The 26,146-nt window shown below is 38.8% G+C and overlaps 2 protein-coding genes and 1 long non-coding RNA gene across 7 annotated transcripts in view; 1 reads left to right on the forward strand and 2 right to left on the reverse strand.

Annotated features, from left to right (window-relative positions):
• Prosap (prosap) overlaps positions 1-13,448 on the forward strand; it is an 80,473-nt gene extending 67,025 nt beyond the window's left edge. For 3 of the 4 annotated variants that reach the window (XM_068291747.1, XM_068291749.1, XM_068291748.1), the window contains exons 5-13: positions 1,779-1,904; positions 1,979-2,310; positions 2,372-2,540; positions 2,839-3,033; positions 3,203-3,269; positions 5,721-6,125; positions 6,609-7,230; positions 7,313-9,280; positions 9,341-13,448. In XM_068291747.1, the coding sequence (XP_068147848.1) occupies positions 1,779-1,904; positions 1,979-2,310; positions 2,372-2,540; positions 2,839-3,033; positions 3,203-3,269; positions 5,721-6,125; positions 6,609-7,230; positions 7,313-9,280; positions 9,341-11,072 (5,616 nt within the window). In that variant the 3' untranslated portion in view covers positions 11,073-13,448. The remainder of the gene's footprint in view (positions 1-1,778; positions 1,905-1,978; positions 2,311-2,371; positions 2,541-2,838; positions 3,034-3,202; positions 3,270-5,720; positions 6,126-6,608; positions 7,231-7,312; positions 9,281-9,340) is intronic. The other variant, XM_068291750.1, reaches the window with a different exon arrangement.
• Positions 13,449-14,948: 1,500 nt separating this feature from the next.
• Positions 14,949-16,607, reverse strand: LOC137577679 (uncharacterized). The gene is made up of 3 exons (XR_011032450.1): positions 16,453-16,607; positions 15,206-16,389; positions 14,949-15,133 (listed from the first exon to the last, which is right to left on the reverse strand). It is a non-coding gene; the product is annotated as an uncharacterized lncRNA (long non-coding RNA).
• Positions 16,608-22,106: 5,499 nt separating this feature from the next.
• The window catches only part of mam (mastermind), an 86,730-nt gene continuing 82,690 nt past the window's right edge, over positions 22,107-26,146 (reverse strand). For both annotated transcript variants that reach the window (XM_068291995.1, XM_068291996.1), the window contains one exon: positions 22,107-26,098. In XM_068291995.1, the coding sequence (XP_068148096.1) occupies positions 25,455-26,098 (644 nt within the window). In that variant the 3' untranslated portion in view covers positions 22,107-25,454. The remainder of the gene's footprint in view (positions 26,099-26,146) is intronic.

Genomic DNA, 26,146 nt, shown 5'->3' on the forward strand with positions numbered 1-26,146 from the left:
TGACATTTACTTGACTATATATGTATGTATATATACTTGATCTTGGTTGGTTTTCTCTCACACACTTACTGGCCTGTCAAACTGCAGATGCGGGTGTGACTCTCAAACTGTTCTCATTGAATTGAATTCTCATGCCACGTTAGGGGACATAAAAAGTAAGGATATAATAGTTTGCTTTGCCTGTAATTTATGAACAATGCGGCAAAGCCACACCCACTCCGTACTCCACCACTCTCCGCCCCATGCATCATAGCAACCACTAAACAACCAAATATGTCGAATACACATTCGGCATGCCCCACTTTGTTGCACACACATACACACACACAGAAATTTATGGCTGCACACAAATAAAAAGCAAAAAGGGAAACGAAAATGAGCAAAAACACTGTTTCCAATGCTCCAAGTTCTAAATTACTTTTTAGCAGCTTGCCAGGATCAGGACCAGGAGCAGGAACCAAAAAAAAGACCAGGGCAGACAAGCAGACACGTCCAGGGCTGGGGTCACCCTTCGAATACATAGAATCTGGTATATTCTTACGGATTGAATAATCGAAATCAAAACTCATAAAAATGCAATTTGCGCAAACAACTCTGCCTTTAAGCAATCTCCAAAGATGAAGCTCTACACCCAAAACCCCCCTCTCCAACCCCTCCTCACTGACACTCACAACCTGCACATGAACCCAAAACTTTCATCCCAAAGTTAAATCCAAAATCTAAATCCGAATTGCGGGGTCTAGGGCAGCAACGTGTCTGCAATTTGCATGTGCATGACCAAGTTGGCTAAAAGCGATGGCAAGAAAATCACCCCCAAGCGGGGGCAGGCATGACGAGTGGGGAGGAGTTTGGGGTGACAGTGAATCGCCGCCATAAAACCCATTTGGCGCATAGCAGTTAACGTGTTGGCGGAAGCAGAAACATTCTAGAGGGGGAGTGGGAAGGTCGACATGAAGTAGGAAGTTACAGTGGGTGAAAGAACACATTAGTTTGTTACGTTGGAAATTTATATATGCCCCTGGAGGGTGGTGGTGGTTTCCCATTCCACTTAACCGAAAGGGCTGCCGCTACCCTGCATTTGTAGGGCAAAAGGTTTGTTCATCACATAAGTCCCGCCCACTTATAGAAATAAAGTATGCAACTTGGGAGTATTATTTTACGTACTTCTAGGAATAGAACGAAAGTATTGGGGGTTAATGTATGTGGTTAGCTAATAGAATACACATACACATACACATTTTCTATTGATGGAAAATGCCTTTAAATAGAAAACTTGTCCTCTTTATGCATCATTTGCATATGGATGAACTAGTCGCCTATGATTATGATTAACTGCTCGTTTTAATGGCAACATTTGGCTCCCGTTATGATGATGATGGCGAAGTGAAAGCATTGCCTACTTAAGGGCGCAACCCATATGTGTGCACGCACACCACATACTTGGGTTCTGTGCATAATTAATGCAATGTCACCATCGCCAGTTATACACTTGAGACCAACACATGGAACTCCTTCCATTACGACGCCCTGAGCCCTTCTCTTCTCTTGCAATGCGAAATCCTTGTTAGTGTCATAGAACATTTCTGTTTAATTAAAAAAAGAAAAGGAAATTTGCCACTTAAAAGGCAAATCCTAAATTATGAATGAAATAAGTCGTTCGTTCGTTCGTTTGGTTGACGCTAGATGGCGCTCTTTGGGACGAAGCCGGAAGTCTTTTGTACTTTTTGCACAACTTGAGCACGACACCGACACAACTGATGTCTCATTTACTTTTACAGGAACTCAAGGAGAGCTTCAACTATGGTCTCTTTGCACCACCCTCCAATGGCAAGGCTGGCAAATTTCTAGATGAGGAACGACGTCTGGGTGACTATCCATTCAATGGACCAGTGGGCTATCTCGAGGTGAGTGTCGACAACGAATCCACCAAACCAACTGCCAGAATCGATGACAATTTGACATTTTTCTAATTTTCCAGCTCAAGTACAAACGTCGCGTTTACAAAATGCTAACTCTAGATGAGCGTCAGTTGAAGGCTTTGCATACGAGGGCCAATCTCCGACGCTTTCTTGAATGCATCAATGGGGGACAAGTGGAGAAGATTGCCAAAATGTGTGCCAAAGGTTTGGATCCGAATTTCCATTGCTCAGAGAGTGGTGAGACTCCGCTTAGTGTGGCAACGGGTGCCAAGAAGCCAAATAAACTGCTCATTGCCCTGGTCAATGGTGGAGCGCTGTTGGATTATAGAACAAAAGATGGAACCACAGCTCTTCATCGAGCAGTCGAACATGATTCCCTAGAGGCAGTCAGGTAGAGATCGAGTCGGAGTTTTACTTTAGATTTTGCCTATATTAATGTCTCTTATTCGTAGCACTCTGCTTGAGTTGGGTGCTTCGCCCAATTATAGGGATGGGCGTGGCATAACGCCTTTATATATCTCGATAACCCGCAAATGTGAGGCGAAAATCACAGAAAGTCTGCTGCATGATCATGCCACATTGGGCATACAGGATACACAGGGCTGGAACGAGGTTCATCAGGTGAGTTGGTGACGGTCCATCGAAAGGGATCTTGGCTTTAGATAGAACCATTTCCCCCCCTAGAATTTAGATTAACTGGTGTTGGCTCTTTTTATGGCCACCAAAGAAAAGAAAACGAAAAAAACCAAATGAAATTGCTAATTTTGAATCTACTCTCTCTCTCTCTTTTTCTTTCTTTCTCTCTATACATTGAACTATATCTATCTAACCTTGTCTAAAACCAAACAAAACAAAAAACAAAACAAAACGCTTTTTAACCAACTCTATAAACTGGGTCTATTGGGCTCTCTGGCTCCAGGCCTGTCGTCACGGCTTGGTTCAGCATCTGGAACACTTGTTGTTCTACGGTGCTGATATGGATGGACGCAATGCGTCCGGTAATACCCCGTTGCATGTTTGCGCTGTTAACAACCAAGAGGCTTGTGCTAGAATGCTTCTCTTTCGTGGCGCACAACGTGGTGCCCAGAATTTTGCCAACCAAACTCCCTATCAGGTAAACTTTAGACCAAAAAAAAAAATATATGGAAATCTTATGTAGTCTTAATTTGTAGAGTATTCACTAGTATATATCTTAAGTATTGTAGTTGGTAGCCTTGCTTGTAGTTAGTCCACAATATGGACAAGATTTAGACATTAACTAATGTTACTTTTCGTTTCTCTAGGTTGCTGTCATAGCTGGTAACTTGGAATTAGCCGAAATTATTGAGAATTACAAATCGGAAGATATTGGTAAGTACATCTAGAGCCAAATTCAAAATCATCATTATCATCAATTGCCAACCGAAATCATCCTTGACCTGTACTCGACATTTGACATTATCTCTACACACTCATTACCGAAACTCACTCAATCGTAAATTCATCTCTACAAACAATATTCGTTAATATTCGTAAACATATACATATATTCAGTTTGTTCTTATTATAATTTTAAGTTGATACAGTACACTTGACGCTTTCAAATTAGAAATGCCAGCAATTGGAATTTCACAGAAGTTTAAATTTAAATTAAATATTGGAGTGTTCTTAATTTAAAGACAGAAAAGCCTCTGAGAAATGATTAACTTTTGCTTAGAAACCAATAATGAGTTCCTGGAAAAGCTTGACAAAAGTGTAGGCCTTTAGTATTTATTGCTTATCGTTTTAGAGTCTTTTAAGGCAACTAAGTAATTGCTTCGCACTTTAAGACTAGAACAAATAGATAGTCAAAGAAATTAAACAACAGTTTATCTCAAATAAATGCGATCCCATTGCTTGTTGATGAAAATATAAATCAAACCTTGCAATTCAATCTTTAAATGAAGATTATTTCAAAATTCGCACACAGAACCATCTTGTTCTATCGTCCAGAATGGCAATGAGCATATCGTCAACACTAAAACTTGGGAATTACAACTAAATGAAGCGAAATGAGATTGGCAAAGCTTACAATGTCAGAGTCTAAACTAAAGGATAATTGTAAAGACTTCGACTAAAAAACCTTAAATAGAGTTGATTAACGATTAACTTATAGGCACTTTGGTTAAGTGCACATTCAAGTCCAGAGTTTCCTCAAGTGCAGCTCTTAAACACGAGATTCTAAAGGGCAAACTAACAATCATAATCTTTGTCATAAAATTTTATGAAACCAAAATGAAGATTGGCTATGTTGTCAATGAAACATATATAAAGATTACAATGACGTTATGGATTAGACCAGGACAATCCAAACAAACAGAATTAAATACTACAAGTGACCGAAATAGTTTCAGCTCATTCAGTTTCTTCTGATAAATATTTGATGCACTTTGCTAAAGTATAAATCGTTAAAGTAAAGTTTAACCTATTGTGAAAGACTGTAAATAAATACTTTAGCATTATTTTATTAAGATTTCATTTTCATGGTTAATGTTCAACAAATTAAAATCTAGCTTCTTCAAGTAAAATCAGTTCATTTTTAAACGAATAGGAAAATTGGAAAGAAATACAAATTAATATTACCAAAATTTTAGTAATTATAATTGTCATGATAATTTGCGAGCGTCTTCTATAATTGGTTATCCATATATATATAAACTATCTCTCTTTCGATTTCTCTCTTTATCATCATGTAAAGCTCTCTCCTCTCTACTCAATCTATTTACAATCTGATTTTTAACTTTGAATATTTTACTCTTAATTAGTTGACAGTGTTTTTTGATAACTATATACTTTGATTTTCCCAATTATTTACAACAACCCATTGGACTAGTTAGACACACTCAATCATAATCTCATTACCATTCATCATTCATAATCAATTTGTTACCATTTGACAAATCTTGGCTCCTCCTCTCTCTATATATACTATATACATATGTCTTCCCAAAAACAAAATAGTTATAATTAGTTAAATACCTTACTTATTTATCACATGTTCTCTAATGTCAAACATTCTTTTTTCTGTGTGTTTTTTGTATTGTGCATAACTTTTTTGCATTTGCTTGTCAATTTTCGATTGAGTTTTCCATTTAGTAAACATTTTTCATTCTCGTATACATTGTTCCAAACAAAAACAGAAATGTTTGTTAACTGTGGACCATATTGCTTCACTTTGGGGTCCATGTTGCATCCACATATATTTTCTTGTCTCTCTCTTTATATAAATGTATCTTTCTGTCTTCATCTCTCTTTCATATATATATATATATATATATACATATGTATATCCTGTTATTCCTTGTATGTAGCGAGCATTTTTAGAATGTTTCGTGTTTTTTTGTTGGTTTTGCCTTACTTTTTGTTGCTTTTTGTATACTGGGCCAATAAATTGCGATGTGGGCAGTAAGTAAGTGTGTGAAAGAGTAAGTAAAGTGTGTAAAGTGAAATCGGTGCTAACGAATATTACTTTATATATAAATATCTACATATACATCTAGCTTGGGCTTAGGGTGATTAATAGTAGAGCTTTTGTGTTGTTTCGTTTTGATTCATCCAAATCAAAGCAAAAACAGAAAAGATTGAGTAGAGCGTAGTACTGAGGGCCAGTTCACTTGGAACAAATCCAGATGGTAACACTTATAGACCCAGCAAACAACATTTGACCTCGACAGAAGAACGCATTCCCCTTAACGCACACAAACACGCATTCCACACTTACACACACACACACATACAGTTACTACAGTTAAAAGCGTCCTACATCCTCCTCTTACACTACAGTACCATTCCGCGGACCACCTCGCTACAATCCCAAGCGTCGGTCGGGCATTGGCTGGCTAAGTGCCAATGGTTCATCTAATGTTGCTATGTTAGCTGCGTCTGGCGGTGCTCTTGGTGGTGCTCAGACGGTGGTCACAAATGGCATGGGCAATGGTGGCGGCAATCTAATGATGATGCCTCCCCATCATCTTGCCCTGCATCCCCAAATGCAACAGCAACATCATCCCCATCACCATCTGATGCACCACCAGCAGCACCAACAGCCGCACCTACAGCATCTGCATGGACCGCCGTCGCCTTGTCCTTCGGAGCACATGTTAGGTGCCTACAGTTCGGCCAGTTCGAGTCTATCCGAGGGCTCATCGGGACATCGTTCGCATGAGGATGACATCAGCATTGTGACAGGTAAAGAGAATAATCACCACCAACTCACTCAATTTCCAATTTGATTTGCATTTTTTGGTTTTTAAGTTAAATTATAATTTGTGTCTATTCTTTTGTCAAACGGTCAGTCTAGTCTAAATAAGTTAACTTTAAGTATTAATCTCTTTCCTACTTGTAAATAAATATCAACTCAGTCACAGGCTAAGTATATAAATTAAAGTGTTAAGCATGTTAGTCTTAGACTTATGCATGATTTGTTTAAGAAGAAGAGATATCCAGATGTTGGGAAGGAAATCCTTTCTGTTTCGTTACGAGAGAGATTCGTTCTCTGGTTTGTCCATATGCTCAATTCATTTTGCATTCGCTTTTGCCTTTGCCACTCAGTGTTCCTTTGCATGTACTCTTCCTTCGTCCACCCGCTCTCTTCTGTTCACCAGATAAATTAAGGATCATGCTCTCTCTTATTTCTATTTTATTTAAATCTCCTCCTCCACCCGTCAACAGACAAATCCCTGGGCGATACCAGCGACATTATCAGCGATTCATCGGGCGTTGGCACCAATTCGGACTCGGCTGCCTGTTCCATTGGTCATCCCAGCACTACAGTTGTATGCATGGAGCCTTATGCCGGCCAAACTGTTGGCCATATACGTCTGCAGCCTGGCGATGTCATCGAGGTGGTGGGCAGCACCGACTGCGGTCTGCTCGAGGGTTATGTTCGAGGCACCAATCAATCGGGCTTCTTTCCCGCCGATTGTGTGCAGGAGGTGAATTTGAGGCAGAAGCACATTACAAATGTGATGACTGCCAGCACGGGAATGCCGGTGGCCCATCAACAGTCGGCAGCGGGGACCTCAGCAGGCGTCCAACAGCAGCAGCAGGCCTCGTCTGCTTCCTATCAGGGATCACCGCAATTGAGTTTGGGCGGACATTCGGGCAGTTCGAGCACTTTGCTCCAGCAACCACATCAATCGCCCTCATTGTCCATGACCAGTAATGGTTCCTGTCAACAACAGCAGCCGCATCAACTCTCAAACAATGGAGGAGCAGGAAACGATTTAATCGTCAATAACCACAATTCCATTGGGCAATATAGCAGCGCCACAGCTCCACGCATGAAAAAGAGGTGAGTTTTCTACCATCGGATGCACTTGACAGTTGCCCCAATTTCAATCACTTTCTCTTTTTCATCCCTCGGGGGGAATTAGCGCCTACAATGCTCCACGTTCGGTGGTCCTTCATCGCGCCAAGCGCGGCTTTGGCTTCATTTTGCGCGGAGCCAAGGCTAGCTCCCAGTTGATGCAGCTGCGTCCATCGGAACGTTTTCCGGCTTTGCAATATCTCGATGATGTGGATCCCGGGGGTGTGGCCGATATGGCTGGCCTGAAGCCAGGTGACTTTCTGCTGACCATTAATGGGGAGGATGTCAGCGCTGCTTCCCATGAGCAAGTGGTGGAGATGATACGCTCGGCAGGTGCTCTGGTCAATATGACAGTGATTTCACCACAATTCCCTCATCAGATGCAGGCCACGGCTCAATATCTGCCCAGTGGTGGTGGAGCAGCAGCTGCCACAGGAGTAGTGGGAGCCAGAGGTGCAGGTGGCAGTCAGCATTTGTCCAGTGGTCCGAGTACACCGCAAAGTGCTCATCGTCAGTGCGCCACATTGCCCCGCAAAATGGCAGGAAGTCACCTCAATGGTGGTAGTGGTGCCTCCTCCGCAGGCGGCAGTGTTCGTATGGCACCGATGCCTCCGCGACGAGATCCCAAGACGACCTTGAGTGTAGGTCGTGCTAGAGCCAAGTCCATGGTGGCTGGCCTGGAGAATGGCGGTGAGAAGGAACAAGATGATGTGCCCCATACCAAATCCAATTCGGTGGAGTCCATTGCCACGCCGACGCCGAATCATCAGCAAGCCAGTGGAGGACCTGGCACTCCAGTTCAATTGCGCACGGCCAGCATTAAGGCACGCCCCACCTCCAGCCGGATTACGGCTGCAGAGCTAGAGGAGCTCTTCCAGCGACAGCAGGGCGAGGGCAGTGCATCGAATGCCAATCGGTATGCCACCATGATGACCAGCTCACGCTTCCAATCGGGCACAGACAGTGGAGCGGCCACTCCGCCGGCTACAAATGGATCGCCGATGAGGAGTGCCGGTCCCCTGGTCTATGGCAGTGTCGCGGAAATGAAGCGCAAGGCGGCCAGGAGTAAGCACGGTAGCGGCACATTGCGTGGAAAGCCCGTGGCCACGCCCACAGTGGGTGGAGCAGGTGCCGGCGGTGTAGGAGGCAGTGGACGTGATCTCAAACGTTTCCATTCGACTCCCGATCTGCATGGTGCCCAACTGCATGGCTCTTCCTCGTCCATTTGGCAAGCTGTGGGCAAAGGCCATCACTCGCAGGACGATGTGGCCACCTTGCATGCCTCACTGCAGCGCCTCAATTTGGTGGACGGCAAAGCTGCTGGACCTGGAGCAATCCTACCACCTCCGAATCATCCACCGCCGCCTCCTCCAGTTGGCCAAGTCGTCAAGGTGGAGACACGAAGCAGTGTCTCCGAATACGAGAGCACCATCTCATTGCAGCAGAAACTAAAGAAGCGAACCGAGAACGATGCCGTCACCTCGGCGGCCATTGATGGGGTCCAGAGCAGTTTCAATCCCTCGGCCAATGCCAAAATCTATGCATCACCGCAGGAACTACGCAACGTGATGGCATGGAAATTGCGTCAGGGTCAGGATAAGACTATGTCAGAGGTACCAACTAATGCCCACCCCCAGCAGCAGCAGCAGCCACCAATTAGTCAGTATGCTGCTCCCACTCAAATACGAGCTGCTCCCACTCCGATTGCCTCGCATTATGCGGCGCCACAAGTTCAACAGCAGCCACAGCCACCGGCTCCGATTCAGCAACAGCAGCAGCAACCGGCTCCACAATCGCCACCAGCACCACCGCCGCCAGCACCAGCCCCACCAGCTCCATCGGCTCCAGTTCAAAATGGTTCCAGCGTTGCCGTCTCCTCCAGTGGATCTGCTCCACCTATTCCCGAACCGGACTACAGTTGCAGCGAGTCTGATGGGGAGGACGAGAATTCCATTCTTGTGGCTCGGAATACCAAGTTAAATGAGAAAATTGCCCTCTTTGATGTCCCAGAGACCAGCGGCAATAGTCAGGCCAGGTAAGAGTAATACTTTCTATCGATGAGTCCTGTTTAAGACCATCTCTTTTTTGGTTTCAGTGGCAGCAGCTCGAATTCGGGCAGTGCCTCAATATCGCATTCCTTGTCAGTGGAGGAAATTCAACGCATTCGAAGCAATCTTAAGACATCGAAATCTTCACCCAATGGCTTCAATCCCAAAAAGGATGATGTGGAACAGCAGCCACAACTGCTGCAACCCCCGGAAGATGAGTGCGACAACAGCAGCTCGGGAGTGAGCAGCGATCAGGAACATTTACTGGCCTCGGGGGTGGCCAGCAAGCCCACTGATACAATCAAGAAAAAGCCATCAGTTACCATTGTCGAAGAGCCCAAGACCATACCAGATCATCATCCAGCTGCGGTCCAGGTAACCACCACCACCAAACCCATGGCCAAAACCACAATAAGCATAGGTGGTGGCAATGCTCCGGCGACAGTGAACAATAGTAATCATAGCATTAATGTGGCCAATGCGGCGGCTGCCTATGAGGCGGCTGCCACCAAATCCTCATTGCCAATCAATAACAATGTCAACAACACCACCAATCACAACAACAACACAACAAACACACCAGCAGCAGCAGCAGCTACAACCACACTGACTGTTAAGCAACTTGTACAGCAGCAACATGCTCCAGTTATCCAGCAACAGCAGCAACAACTGAGCTCAAAACCAGTCCAGAGCAATCTCAAAGCATTGCCCAACCAGAGCCAATCAGTGTTGAGTCCCCAGGTCTTGGGACGAATACCCAATGTCCACCATCATCAGCAGCAATTGCAAATGCAACAACAACAGCAGCAATTGAATCCAAATCAAAAGCTCATAGCCACCCAACAACAGATATTACAGCAACAGCAGCAACAACTGGCCCATCAGCAACATTTGCAACAAATCCTCAAAGCCAAGGCAGCAGCTGCTGGAGGAGCCAGCAATACGGCCGCTCTGGTGGCCAAGCAACAGCAGCAATTGCACAAAGCTGGCAGTGGCCACGACTCCGAGTTGGAGCAACGTTCCGACTTGGAGGATGATGATGGCGAACTTAGTCCATCGCCTCCTGCAAAAGCGTTCCAACGACACAATTCGCTAACACGCAAACAAGCGGCGGCCATTGCCATGCAGCGGGGTGTAACCCGCAATCCGGCGGTGTCGCTGATGCAACTGCCGCCTCCACTCGAAAACGACAGCGATGGCGAGCAGCAGCAACAGCAGCAGCAGCAGCAGCAGCTGCAGCAGCAGCAATCACAGCAACAGCAGATGGCCACGCATATTGTGGGCATGTTGCCCAGCGGCCAATTGGTGGCTGTGCCATCTGGTGCTGTTGCCGGTGCTGTTGCTGTTGCTGCTACTGGTGCTGGTGCTGGTTCTGGTGCAGCGACTGTGGCGCAGCCGGGCAACAACAATTTGCAATTGTGCACTGAGAATATTGTTCTGGCACCGCCGCCACAATTCTGCGATTGTAATGATGCCCAGCACGCGCCACAGCCGCACATGCCGGCCCAATATACGCATACCCAACAGCAACAGCAACTGCAACAGAAACAACGCCATCAGCAACTGTTGCAGCTGCAAGCCCAACAGCAACAACAACAACAACAACATCAGCAACAGCAGCATCATCAACAGCAGCAGCAGCATCTTCAGCAGCAGCAACAGCAACAACAGCTCCATCAACGTTTGTCTGGCGGTGCTGGGGCTGGAGCCGTCGGCACATTGGGCCGTGTGCGAATTGTGGGTGCCATGCCCAAGGCCAATCATCATAGATTGCATTAAGCAATCGGAGGAAGTGAGGAACGGAACTCTAGAAACCATTTGCCAAATCGTCGTTAAATCGTTTAAAATATACATACAAACATAGTGTTAGTTCTCAACAGTCATTGCCATTCACAACGAATAGCTGCGCGCACTTGAAAATGAAGAAAAACAACAACAACAACAAGAAAAGAAATAAAAACAATTTAGCAAATTTAAACAAAAATATATATATATATACATTGTTGCATAATTCAGCATAGCATAAAATTAACAGAAAACGAAAAAAACAACTTTCAAGTTCAAAAAAAAAGGGAAAAAAGCGAAAAGAGAGAAAAGAATTACAATTACCCCATAAAATTACTTTTATTTTTAACAATATCTATTTAATGCATATACACACACTCACACGTGTGTGGGTGTGTTTCGGTGTATATGTATTCTGTAGTATATATATATAAATATACATATATGTATACCTATGTATTTATTGCGTGTGATATAAATTTATGAAGGAGCAGAGATTTATGCAATATCTTTAGTTAAAACACGATTGAAAACAAACTAAAAATCAAAACAAAAACAAACACCTGAGAAGTGAATTCTTATCGTGTTTTCTATGTGTTGCTTTTTTAGTCTGTTTTCGAGCTGCACAACAACAACAACAACAATAAGAACATTCATTTAAAGTTTAACATTAATCGACAATTATTATTATCATTATCATTATGTACTATTATTATTATGATTAATCACTATTATTAACTAACCATACATATATGTATTTGATTTATCGCCAATTTCGCGTAATTCGTAATCGTTAAATGAAAATATTGAAAAGGCGACGCAGGGCCCAGGACGAGAGTTTTTTTTCAAGTGCATTTCTTCAGTATCCATCCGTTAATCAACAACTGTCTCACAATCAATCAATGCATTATTCGTAACTAACTAATATGCACAAAAACATAAAACAAAACAAAACAAAAAACTATTAATAATCAATAAACAAACGAACGAGAGAGAGAGATCGAGAGAGAGAGAAATTGCACCACGTAACAATAATTATTGAATTTGAGCATTTAGCCGAATTTTCGAGTCAAGTCAAAAAGATAAACAACAACAGTTAATAAACTAAATAAATAATACATTTAAACTATTATATAATACTATAAAAATCTAAAACAGTTTTTAAATATACATATACTTAATATGAATATATTAATAATGCGGCAAATTTTATAGATTAATCTAATGAACAAAAAAAAAGGAAAAAGAAACAAAAACGTAAATTTTTGCTAGTAAAATTTACAGATTTTTACTTTTAAACAAAGTTTTTGTATAATTGTTTTTTAGAATGACAACAACCAAGAAAGAAAACTGAAAAATTCCACTTGAAAACTATTGAGAAATGAGAAAAACATTAAATTGAAATAAAAACGAATTCTCGAATGAAAATTTACCAACGCTTAACGGACAAAAATGACCGCATTAGGCAAAAATTAACCATCCCGATCCCACAACATCAAATATACTTACAAAATATATGTATGTATTTGACAGCAAACAATTATTATTATAATAACTAAGGCTGATTTTATTGCAAAATACACACACACACACACACACACACCACATACATATACATACACTTACAAAATTGAAGACAACTTATTAATGAAACAGAAAAGAATGAAAACAAATATTAACTCAACTAACCGAAGCAAGTAAAATGCATTTACAGATGATTATTGTGCATTTCGAATCGAATTGGCAGGGCGGCGGCACCTTTTCACTAGTGTTTAAGTGTTGGAAAGTTATAAAAAAAAACAAAAAACGAAATGAATAGAAAACAGAAATAACACTAGCATTTAATTTAGAATTTTAGCACACTTTTTAGTTCCCGCAATAGTTGATATGTAATTAATTTGTAAATTGTTTTTAATTCTCCGCACTTTACTCCTTTACCCCAAAAACCCTCAGTCCTCCCCAACAAATCCAACATCCTCCTTCCATTCACAACCTAAAAATAAAAGAAAACACAAAAAGCTTATTACATTTTAAGTTAAAAGATTGCCTTAGATTCTATATAGAGATATCGAAGGCAATTCCTATAACTAAATATACATATAAATATAAATTAAAACTATTCAACCCATTAATAAGTAAATGCTAACAGTTCTTCGCCCTTTCCCATCTAGTTGGGAATTCACGTAGGTAAAAAGATGTTAAGAAACATTATAAAAATGAGTAATTATTATATAAAAATAACAAAAGAAAACAAAAACAAAAGGATAATGAAGCACACACCATTTATTTATTTTAAGTCATAAATATATATGCAAATATTGTATTACGAAACATGCGTATGATGGAATCAATAAATATGAATGAAAACTACTATTAATTTGAATATTTTATAATTTTATAGTCATTATTTATCTCGGATTTGTGTTTCTTTGTGTTAACTCAGCTCACTAGAAACTACATAAAGATTCCAAAAAAGTTAAATTTCCGAAGATTTCAAAGCATGGTTAAAAGTGGTAGATCGAACAATACATATATTCAGGTTCGATGTGGTACAAAATAAGCATTAAGTTCTCGATTAGAACAAATTTTCTGCTTTCAAACCAAAATTAAAATATTAAAATCGAATAAAAATTGTAAGCATTACCCCAAAAGGATTTTTTGCCTCTTAAATGCATGTTGAGGATGTTTTGCGAATTCCATGTTTAGAGCTTGTATGGCCTTTCTATAACTATAACTAACTACCAAAGACTGGGTCTACTGTCCATACTGAGATTCTTCAAAAGAATAAAAAAACCAGAGGGCCGGGGCTAACTTCGACCGCGTCAAAGTTTGTATACCCTTGCAACTTTTTTGGTAACTCTATCCTTACCTATTAGCCATCAATGTGGAAGAACGTCTTATCTAAAAAGGCTTAAGCTTGAGAAAAAAAGGCCTACAATCATAGGAAATAACGAAGATATTGATCAAAGTCACTGTTTTCGCCCGATCGTTCCTATGGGAGCTATATGATATAGTCATCCGATCTTGATCAAACTTGGCACAGTTATTAACAGATATACTAAACTAACAAATGTTTAATTTGAAAGCAATCGCGTTAAAAGTAAGGAAGTTATTAACAAAAGTCACTGTTTTCGACCGATCGTTCCTATGGGAGCTATATGATATTGTCACCCGATCTTGATCAAACTTGGCACAGTTATTTATAGGCGTAATAAACTCTCTAATATTAAGATTCACGATAATAACACAGAAAATAACGAAGTTATTGAGAAAAGTCACTGTTCGTGACTTTGGCGTTTGTATGGGAGCTATATGATATAGTGGTCCGATCCGGCTGAATCCGAGATATACAACGCCTGCAGTATATACAAGCCTACGTGCAAAATTTCAGCTCTGTAGCTCTTACGGTCTAGGAGGAGTTTGCGTTGATCCAGACGGACGGACGGACGGACGGACATGGCTAGTTGAACTCGTCTCGTCGTGCTGATCAAGAATATATATACTTTGTATGGTCGGAGATGTTTCGTTCTATGCGTTGCACACTTCTGACCAAAATTAATATACCCTTTTTGCAAGGGTATAATTACTTGGGAAAAGGCTTAATCCATTTCAAGCAGTTCTATTTATTCCACTCACAATCAGTATTCAATGTTGTCAAAATACTTATGAACCCCAAGAAACTCAATTGTTTTTATAGCAATTCCCGACTTGATTTCTTGATTTCAAACGCTTGTTAACATAGTTCCTAAAATTTAGATTAGATTTTTTGTATACTTTAATATTTATAAATCATTTCAATAAATTTCAAATTATTGCTTACAGTACGAACAACAAAGTAGCCCAAGTAAAACAGAAAAGAGAAACTGTCATTCCAATAAGGATGTACGTTCAGAGGAGCTGATAATTAAATCTTGGTTGATTGCCTTCGTACTTTTAAAGCCAACTATTATTTTGGTCGTATAAGCATTTGGACAGACTTGAGACACTTGCAATACCACCAGCTCATACTCATACAAGCTTCGCCGTCACTTTTAACATATATTCCGTTGAGATTTCTATTAACGATAATCAAAACATTTGGAGCAAAATTTAGTTCTTGTAAAGATTAAAATAAATTGATTACTTACACGCTCCTGCAAGATGCATGCCACCAGGCACCCTTTTCTGCGGCACAATTATAGCCGATCCTCTGATCATTGTCTTGGTCGAGAGTGGAGAATGCTTGATTCAAATTGCTGCTCATGACTTCTGCTGCTGTCCCTCTGAACTCTCCCAGCGACTCCAACTGGTATTTGGTAGTTTCATTGCCAATTCTGAAATCTTCATAACTGGCAAATAGGAAAGTTCCATTGTAGAATTCCAGTTGCACGTAAAGTTCATAAGTTTGGGAATTGGTGATGCGATGCAAATCTTCGAGCCCAATAAAAAACTCGCCCTTGATGTTACCGAAGCCATTGCGATATTCAGTCCAATTCCTTTGAAAGTCTACGCTACCGTCAAATCTCTTATGAATAACTATCCAGCCACCACCTTCTATATCTCCGTTACAGAGAGCAGAAAGCGGATCAAGTCCGGGAATTCCTATTACATGAATTCCCGATGAGAGGCCTTTGCAACTTGGTTTTGGTAATTTTTCCTTGCACTCGATTAGATATTTCTCGGTTTGATTTAGTTTTAAAGAATGACTTTCAACTAAATGATTTGAATCCGTCAACTGAGATTGCAAATTTTCTAACATGTTGTTTTGAGATAAAACTTTAGAATTTAATTCTTTAATTTCATTATTCGAATTCTTATCTTTAGCCTGACATTCCTTCAATTCGTTCTGTTTCGACTCAAGGTCGTTCATCGCTTTATCTAGACTTAATTTTTGTTTTGCCAATTTCTCTTTTAAGTTCTCAATTATTTCTCTGTTCAATTTCGTTTCTACTTGCATTTGTCTATTTCTAACCTCCTCTATTTCTCTCTCAATTTTTTTATCTGTCAAAATTTGTTCAATTTTATTTCTTAAACTATTTTGTTCCACTTTATTTTCCTCTGTATGTTTTGCTGTTTCACGTTGAAAATTTTCGAAATTTTCTGTTAATAGTTTAATTTCTCTCCTCAAATGCTCTATCTCAGTTTGGGACTCGGATTTCTCCACAATTGTGTTCCGCAAATCCTCAATTGCTTTACTCAGTTGACTATTATCGCTAAGATTGGGCAATCTTTCTTTAAGTTCTTGATTTTCAAGTCCTCTCTCTGAACGACTCTCAAAAGTTTTTATTGTTTCCTTTAAATCCAGGATATAAGCTAGGTCTTTGCCGCAGTCCTGTATAAAAAGAATCACGAATACGATTTAATTTCACATTTTACTATTCACTTTTTCACTCACCCCGTGATTTTTTAGTGTCGGAGCAACTTTATGGATTCCAAGAAAAAGGAATAGGCCACAAAGTGGGAGGACACTTTGTATATTCATTTCGGAAAATATTCCAGAATATATGAAATTTACAAATTGTTTTTAATTTCACTTGAATGGTGTGACTGTTATAATGTCGCAGAGAGCAATGATTTCAGTTTCAAAGTATTAAATTAAGTATTTTATTTTCGTTTTCCTCCATTGCTGCTAGTCGTGATAAGAATTATTTGATATCTGCTTTTTCAGTGCAAAATTTATATTTAGCATTTGGATTAGAATGTAGTTTTTATCTCGCATATGAGAATAAGTTCGTATGTGTTTTAAAATCTAAGTACTCAAATTTTTTATTTCTTATTCTCTTAAAATTTACTTCTGTGAATTCCATTTGGTCCAAGGATCTTTACGGTACAGGGACCCAATAAATTTGATACCAGAAGAGTGTCCTCTTACCAAAACTTTCACTTTTTTTGAATTCACATATTCAAATGCATAAATGTCTTTTAAAGTTGTTATCGCTTGATTAATCGATCATTTTAAGTAGTCTTCGATTAATCGTTATTTATAATCGCGTTCCTTGGATTAATCAAATGACTTAATGATCGAATAATCGATATTTATTTCCTACGATTAGTTAAAGATTAAAGTAAAGGTTAAAATTTATATAAATGTTTAAAGGAACTGCACTGGAATAAAAAATCGCTAATCAATTTTTTTTCGGTCAAACTAAATTTCAAAATTTCAAAAGCATACAAAAAAATGAAGCAAGTAAGTCGACTCGTCGACTTGGGTATACCATACACCTGGTGAAACAAATATTTCAAATTTCGAAGACCAAATGTATGTCTATTAAATTGTTTTTACATGTCTTATACTATGTGCTATCTCGCTCACTCTACGAACACACGAGCACTCTAGCGCCGCTACTAGCCAACGTCCAATTCTGGCCTTGTGGACCGCGTAGTAAAATACGTTCATACGCATATTTTACATGTTTCTAGTCCGATTTCAATAAAATTTGGTAGTTTTGTAGAAATAGATAAGATTAATTAGTCTGCCGAATTTGAATGCGATAGTCAAAAAACTACAGGAGAAAATCGGTTTTTTTCTTAATTATGGAGGCGGAAGTGGGCGTGGCAAAATGTGAAAATATATAAATTCTCCGCGCATACTATGCCAGTATACATACTAAATTTGGTGACTTTAGCTTTGTTAGTTTTTGAGAAAATCAGCTTTGTTTAATTTGCGAGGGCGGAAGTGGGCGTGGAAAAATGTTTAAATAGCCAATATCCGCGCGTCTATTAAGGTAGTCTACATACTAAATTTGATGTCGGTAGCTATCATAGTTTTTAGGGAAATCATTTTTATGTAAATTCCGGGGGCGGAAGGGGGCGTGGCAAAAAGTTTAAACAATTAGTTTCTGCGCGCTAACTAACCGAGCATATAAACCAAATTTGATGTCTCTACTTTTTAAGAAAAACAGTTTTCTGTGATTCCTGGGGGCGTAAGGGGGCGTGGCAAAAAGTTTGAACAGTTAATTTCTGCGCACTAACTAATCGGGTATACAAACTAAATTTGATGTCTCTAGCTGTCATACTTTTTAAGAAAAACAGTTTTATGTGATTCCTGGGGGCGTAAGGGGGCGTGGGCGAAATTCCAATTAATGCTGAACATGTGCATACTACACGAGTATACATACCAAATTTGGTGGCTCTAGCTTTTATAGTCTCCGAGATCTGCGTGTTCATACAGACGGACGGACGGACGGACAGACGGACATGGCTAGATCGACTCGGCTGTTGATCCTGATCAAGAATATATATACTTTATAGGGTCGGAGAAGCTTCCTTCTGCCTGTTACATACATTTTGGCGACTTTAATATACCATTTCACCCTATGGGTGTATGGTATAAAAAGGATTGAAATGTTCAACAGTTTTTACCGGTTTTTTAATTCTTGTAGAGAATGTATTTCATCTAACTAATTTAACTTAATGTAAACTTTAAACTTTTCCAATTACAATTAAAGGGAAAACTTTATTAGCACAAGAAAAAGAAAAATTGTTCATGGTGGAGAGATGTAGAAGTGTTTGAGATGTCCTTGCTACTTGCATATGTTTTGCAGATTCTCGTTGATTTTGTCAATAGAGCCCACCATCATTTTGGCCGGATGAGCATTTGGATAGATTTGAGAGAAACGCAAAAGTCCCAGCTCATACTTGAAAAATCACAAACTTGACTTTTGAAATATTTTCCGTTGGGTCGGCTGAAATGCATACAAAAAGACATCACGATTGTGTACGAGTACAATTACTTGGGTACTTACACCAAGCTACAATCTCTGTGCCACCAGGCACCTTCGTCGTTGGCACAATTTCTTCTTTTCCATTGATCGTTGTCTTGATCAATGGTGGAAAATGATTGATTCAAATTGTAAAGCAAACTATTCTCAGCTGTCCCTCTGAACTCTCCCAGCGACTCTAATTTGTATTTGGTAGTTTCATTACCAATTCTAAAATTATCATGGCTAGCAAATAGGAAAGTTCCATTGAAAAATCCCAGTTGCACGTAAAGTTCTTGTCTTTGGGAATTGGTAATGCGATGCAATTTTTGAAGGCCAATGAAAAATTCCCCCTTCAAATCACCGAAACCATTACGATACTCAGTCCAAGATCTGTTAAAGTCTACGCTACCATCAAATCGTTTATGAATAACTATCCAGCCACCATCTTCTATATCTCCGTTACAGAGAGCAGAAAGCGGATCAAGTCCGGGCAATTCAACCTTATGAATTCCCGTTGAGAGGCGTCTGCAACCGGTTTTTGTTAATATTTCCTTGCACTCGGTTAAATTTATCTTAATTTGATTCAATTCTAGAGAATTTCTTTCAACTAAATAATTTGTGGCTGTCAACTGAGTTTGAGATTATTTCAACTCTTCCTTCAAAGATGAAACTTTTGCACTTAAATCTTCAATTTTGTTGCTAGAATCTTTTTCCGTTGTCCGATATTCTTGTAATATTTTAGTTTTCGACTCGTTGTCTTTAATGGCTTTAACTAGATCTGCTTTTTGATTTGCTAAATTCTCTTTTAGGTAGTCTATTTCCTTGTTCAATTTTGTCTCTATTTCTGTTTGCCACTTTATAGCCTTGGCTTTATCTCTCTCCTCTTTCTGATCTGTCAGAAATTTTGCAATTATATTTCCTAATTCTTCAACTGCTTTACTCAATTGACTGAAATCACTTATTTGAAGTAAAATGTTTCTGAGTTCTTGGTTTTCAAGTTCCCTCTCTGAATGACTGTGCTTAAAAGTTTTCATTGTTTCCTTTAAATCCAGGATATAAGCTAGTTCTTTGCCGCAGTCCTGTATAAAAGGAATCATGAATACAATTAAAGTTAACATTCAATTTCTCACTCACCCCGTGATCCTCTAGTGTTGATGGAGAAGTTAAAGCAAAAAAAAGGATGAGGCCACAAAATGGGAGGATTCTTGGTAGAATCATTTTGAAAAGTTTTCAGGATCCTCCTTCTTCAATTCAATGCTACTGTGATAATGTCTCAGAGAACAATGATCTAAGCTTTAAATTGTGAACTTTATTTTCTTTCATTGCTGTAAGTTGTGGATAAGAATTATTTGATATCTGCTTATTCAGTTTTTAACTTGTATAAAGCATTTGCATTAATTTATTTTTTTATACCTATATATATATACCCTCTGTATTATAAAATTGGTCAGATGTTTGTAACGCACAGAAGGAGACGTTTCCGACCCCATAAAGTCATCATATATTCTTGATCAGCAAGAGAAGCTGAGTTGATATAGCCATGTTTGTCTGTCCGTCCGTCCGTCCGTCTGTGCGTATGCGTTTTACTCAGCCGTCTTAAGAGCTATCGGGATGAAATTTTTTTCGGGGGTTTTTATTACCAGGGAAAAATAAAGTGTGAAAACCATCAGGATCGGACCACTATATCATATAGCTCTAGAAGAACTAGAAGAAACATTTTCATAAAAATCGAGTATGCTATGAAATTTACATATGTGATAATATTGGATATAAAACCCCAGATCCCAAAATTTGAATGTGATCGGATAAATATAACACAAGTTACAGTCAATACAATAATCGGCTCTGCTCCCAGCTCTGCCGGCAGCGCTGCTTGCTGTCTACTACGTCTTACGTCATCAACAGAGTACATGCATACACACACAGACGCAACGCTGCATAAAGTGTATGTGTATGCGTGCGTTCCTTTGCTTTGGGAGTGAGGGAAGAAGAAGAACAAATTGTAAAATAGAGAGTAAAATTGTTTTGTTTGTATATTAATGAATTGAGTTGCAGAAAACAAATTTTGAACATGTAAAATTATTATTACCAAGGACTGCAAGGGTATAAAAAACTTCGGCATAGCCGATGTTGGCTTCTTGATATTTTTGTTCTGTTGTTGCTTATCTCTATATAAGTACAACTAATGCTATATATAAGTGTTTTTAAAATATCAGTATGGAATTACTTGTTTGCATTCCACTTAGAATGTTTGGATTCACAACTCTGTAAACCATTTGGTCCTGGGGATTATTATAGTACTTACATTTAAGTCGTCAAAATGTATATAACAAACAGAATTAAGCTTCCCGACCTCATAAGTTATATATATTCTTTATTAGCATCGACGAGATACACCGCCTTGATTGGATTTTTAATTAAGCCAATAAACAGGCGGAAGATATAATTGTAAATCCTATATAGTAAATAATTTTCTAAACAAACATTACAAAGGGAGATGAACGGGAATCAATTTTGAAAAGTTTGAACCACGCCCACTTACGATAGCTGATTACTGGGCTCGCAACGAGCTTTTCCAGGAGAAGATTCAAGGTGGCGCTGCAGCAATTCTTTCTGAAGTTTGTCTTGGAATCTTTGGAGATTTTCAATGCTTGAGTCTAAAGGAGTGACCGAGAGCTGCATCCATTACAGTCGACATAGGCTTGGTAATGTCCTTGCCGCAATTTGTTGCAGGTGCTGAGCTCATATCTCCTGCTGAGTGGGCGCTTTATCATGGACTATTTCAGGCTTAGCTTAGTTCTCTTGAGCTTGATGTCATGTTTGGAGATTCATCAACTGTAAAGTGTGGAGCCAGGATACTTCACCTTATCCACACTCGGACGAAATGTTCCTTTAAGGCTGTCTGTTGGGCAGTTGCGCCTGCGAATGGCGGTTCGAAGTGGGTTCGAAGCGAAAGCATTAAAGTCGGTGTTGTTAACATATGTGGCAAGGATTAGCTCCAGCTTTGGCAATGTCGGCAGTGTATAAAGTATTGAGGATGGGGCTCAGAACTCTCCAATGTGGGTCGCCCACTCTGACGCGCTCAATCCTAGACATCTAACTCTCACATCTGAAACAGAAGTGTCCAAAGAGGTAGCAGTAATCAAACTCAAAGGCCTTCTTGATATCCAAGAAGACTTTGAAGGTAAACAGCTTGGAAGTAGCAGGACAACTTATCCTCTATGCGATGACATTGTCCCGTATATATAAAGCTATGGGATAATGCAATCACCTGAACCGCAAATCAAAGACATTTTCGTTTAATTTATTTACAAAAGTAATATTTTTACTATTTTATTTTTGTTACTTTTCCTTTTCGTTCTTTTTTTTGTTTGTTTGTTGGTTTTGTTTTTGGGTCTTCTGTTTTGAAATCTTAAAAGAAATATCTATAAATTGTTTGTTTTGTTCATGATGGTCTAGCAAACAGTTTGCATTTCTTTCTCATCGTTTTGATCTCTAAGGACAACAGATTTTTGGATGTGAATGTGGACAACAAATGGAGGACCCATATATGTATGTATGGAGTGGCTTCCACAATCGTTGTGTGAACAAAAGGAAAACAAACACGCTTGCCATGAAATCGATTTGTTTTTTGTTTTTTAGTTAACAATCGTTATCATGTCATCATTAACTTTGCATCTTTTGTTTAAACTATTAGCTAAAAGTAAATGGTTTTTGCTTTTGCTTAGCGTTTTGCATTTAGTTTTCTTTCCGTTTCTTGTATCGTTACTTTTTTTTTTTTTTTTTGTTTAAATATTTTGGTTTGCTGTTTTTTTGTATGTTTTTTTCTTTTTGTTTTCTTGTTTTCTTGTTTGTTTTTAATTGATATCGATTGGAACTGCTTATCGAGGCTGCATTTGAACACCTAACGATTTCATTCGATTTCTTGCTTGCTAGAGTTTTACATTCTAATATGTAATAATAATCATAATAATAATCGTAATAATAATAGTATTAATAATAATAATAATAATAATAATATGCCATATTGTATATAGTAATAATAATATGCGTGGGCCTTGTAATAATAGTGTATATATAATTTGCGTTTCATCATTATCAATTATAAACAAATTTCACTTTGAATCAATTAGCCTTAATTACAAACTACAATTCGCGTATAATTCTTTCGATCCGATCCGATCCAATCCAGATCGACTAATATACATATATTTGTATATATATAATTGTATTAATAATTTTTGTTAGGTTTTTCTTGTTTATTTGTGGCTTAAATACTTAAATTTTTCTTTGCTCAATGTTTTCTTCTTCTCTCTTTGTTTAGGCTTGTGCATTTGCTTAGCTTGTTTCTTGTGTGTCAATTGTTTATTGTTAATTGTATTGTTTAATTGGAAGTCAGCAATACAATTTGTCATCTGCCCTAGTCATATGATGTCTATGGCCTCAACTTATGGACTTATGGAATTGATCTAATTCGTTTTCTCCTCTTATCTTCATCTTTATTCCTTTAATAATAATTTCATAATCTGGAATCTCGGCGTTTAAGTGGGAGCGAGGGGAGCTAGCTGCTTTTAGTGTGGGGGAGGGGGGGCGCATGGCTTGGCCAGGCTAACTTAGCTAACTTTACTCCTCTCATTGTGTAATTTTCACTTTCATGTTAAAACTTTTCTTTTTTTTTCTTCTTCTTTTTGATGGAACTTATTATATTAATATTCATAATTTTTGTTTTTGTTTATAAATTGATTAGCGCTGATCAATTCTATATATATATAAATTGATTCGCATCTATATATGCTTGTATGTATGTATGTGTGGGTGTATATATATATATATGGATTCATTTAACAAACTACTAATATTTCGGTTTCTCTACCAAAAATCTACGCATAGTTATATATGTATATGTATCGCACCCGATAATATTTTACATATATATACACATAAATATGTATATAAGGATGTATGTATATATGTATGTTGCATGTGTATATATTTGAAATATGTTGTTTTAATTTTTTGTTTTGCTCATCTTTCACTTTCTTTTCCTTTGTTTGCTTCGCATAATTTTTGTTAAAACAAAAAGAAACATAAAAAAACAAGAGAAACAGAGACTCGGGCCACACCGAAATCGCTATACCCTTCAAACAATCATTTTGGGCTACATTTCGACCTGAGAAACCAAAACCAAAAAAACAAAATGCATTTGGACCGTTGTCTCCCTTAGGGGAACTACATATATGATAAATCAAATGTATATATAACAAATTTCTCTTCTAAGAATTATCGCCAGTTAATTAGAAAAAGTTGCTTTTCTATATGGCCAATCTCTGTTGCTAATAGTTGCTCAGGCCAAGTTCCATTGGCAATTGTTTACAAAAATGTTTCCTCTTCTTGTTTGATTTTGTTTCTCCTTTTGTTTTGTTTTTGTTTTAAAATATCACCAATATACATATTTTATGTTTGCTTTTGCTTTTGCTTTTCGACTGCCAGTTACATTTTTGTTACATTCTGTTTCGGTTTTTGTTTTGTAAATTTTGTGTGTGTTTTTAAATAAAATTGAATACAATATAAAAAATGTACAACTATTTTGTGTTTTTGTTTTCGTTTTTTCTTTTCGTTTGTTTGTATTTTAAAAAATTTGTTTGTTGGTTCTTTGCTCTATTTTTAAAAATGGGAAAAAAAATGAAATATTTTTTCTATCCCTTTTTTTTTTTTTTGGTTTTTGTGTTTGTGTTTGGGCGGGGAGGGCGGTACGAGCAATGCACTGGGCGTGGCCAAATATTTTTGCTTTAAGTACAAGTGCTTAAGTTGGATTGGCTATTTTGGTTTAGTTAATTAATTTAATTAGATCTCTCATTTTAAAGTACTTGCAAATACTTTCTTTTTTTCCCTCTCAATGTCTCTCAATTGATTCGCCTATTCGAAATGGAATGTTGTTTAATGCTGCCACGCCCAGTGGACAGAGCCACAGCTTGGACCGTGGACAGCTTTAAGTGGGTTATCGATTATATTAATACAATGTACAGAGGATGCCGGGCAAATTGAACTGTTACCAATCAGTTAAGGCATGATTATGAATTGATTGCAATTGTTGCACACTAAACTAATACCGTACGTTTTAGTGTTGGTAAGCGTTGTTAGATTCCTATTGCTTTCAATTCGATTTTGGAATCCAAATTGAGTGCAAAAGGCATAAAGGTTTGTTGAAAACGAACAGCAAGAGAAGGAAGACTCGAAAACTCTCTCTGCTGAATGAGTTAAAGATCGTAGAATGGCCATAAATATGTATATATATGATGGATATTGGTAACAGTTTTGCAACTGCCGCAATTCTGTTGTTACAGTTAGTGGCGACAATACAAGCCCGAGGAAATTTCGAAATTTTGTTAGAGTACAATGAAAAACGAACTTAAAACTTATGCATACAAAAAATTCACACACAAATAACAAACAAATTAACTTCGAGTGTGGGCAGGGGCAGGGGCAGGGGCAGGGGCGGGTTCAGGGGTCAAGTGGTGTTTTTAGTTTTCTCTTAATAACAACAACAGGCAACAAAATCTTAAACAAAAAAGAAACCTTAAACAAACTGAGACAGCCAAGGGCCTAATACACAGTGATCCCAAACTGACTGCAATCGGGGATATCGGGGAGTTATCTTTGATCAGTGATCTTTTGATCAGTTCTTGTCAGTGATCTACGGTATATTAAAGTCCTGCAGATTGAAGTTGTCCGTGTCCAGCGAATTGATTAGATCTTGTGTAGAGAAATTGGCATCCACGGGAATATTGCCCAAAAGTTCGAGACACAAATCGTTGGAGTTGGCCACCACCGAATTGATGGTCTGACTTATGGAGCTGGCACTGGCGATTGTGGTCGAGGCTACACCTACTCCACCGCCGCCGGCGCCATTATTGTTGCCAGCCGAGCTCATCTGGAGTAGTTGCTGCTGCTGCTGTTGCTGATGTGTTGTTGTTGTGGTGCTTTGGACAAATTGTTGCTGCTGTTGCATGGTGATCTGCTGTTGTTGTGTCTGTGACATGTGCATGCTGGACATTTGCATTTGGCTGGCGGTCATCATGTTGCCACCGCCTCCAGTTTGTGGTTGTTGTTGCTGCTGCTGTTGGAGTAATTGCTGCATCTGTTGCATGTTGTTACCTCCGCCAGGAACCATTTGATGTTGCTGCTGCTGTTGTTGTTGTTGCTGCTGTCGCATCAATTGCTGCTGCATTTGCGCTGGAGTCAATTGCATTTGTGGCACATTTGGCCCAGCCATCATGCCACCATTGCCGCCGTTTGGTGCCCCTCCATTGGGTGCTCCACCATTGGGCATAAAGTTACCTAAAAGTATCAAATATTAGAAATTGTTCGTGGTGTTTCTTTTCGGGC

Source organism: Drosophila tropicalis, unplaced genomic scaffold (genome assembly GCF_018151085.1).
Source record: "Drosophila tropicalis isolate 14030-0801.00 unplaced genomic scaffold, ASM1815108v1 contig_593, whole genome shotgun sequence".
NCBI lineage: Eukaryota > Metazoa > Arthropoda > Insecta > Diptera > Drosophilidae > Drosophila > Drosophila tropicalis.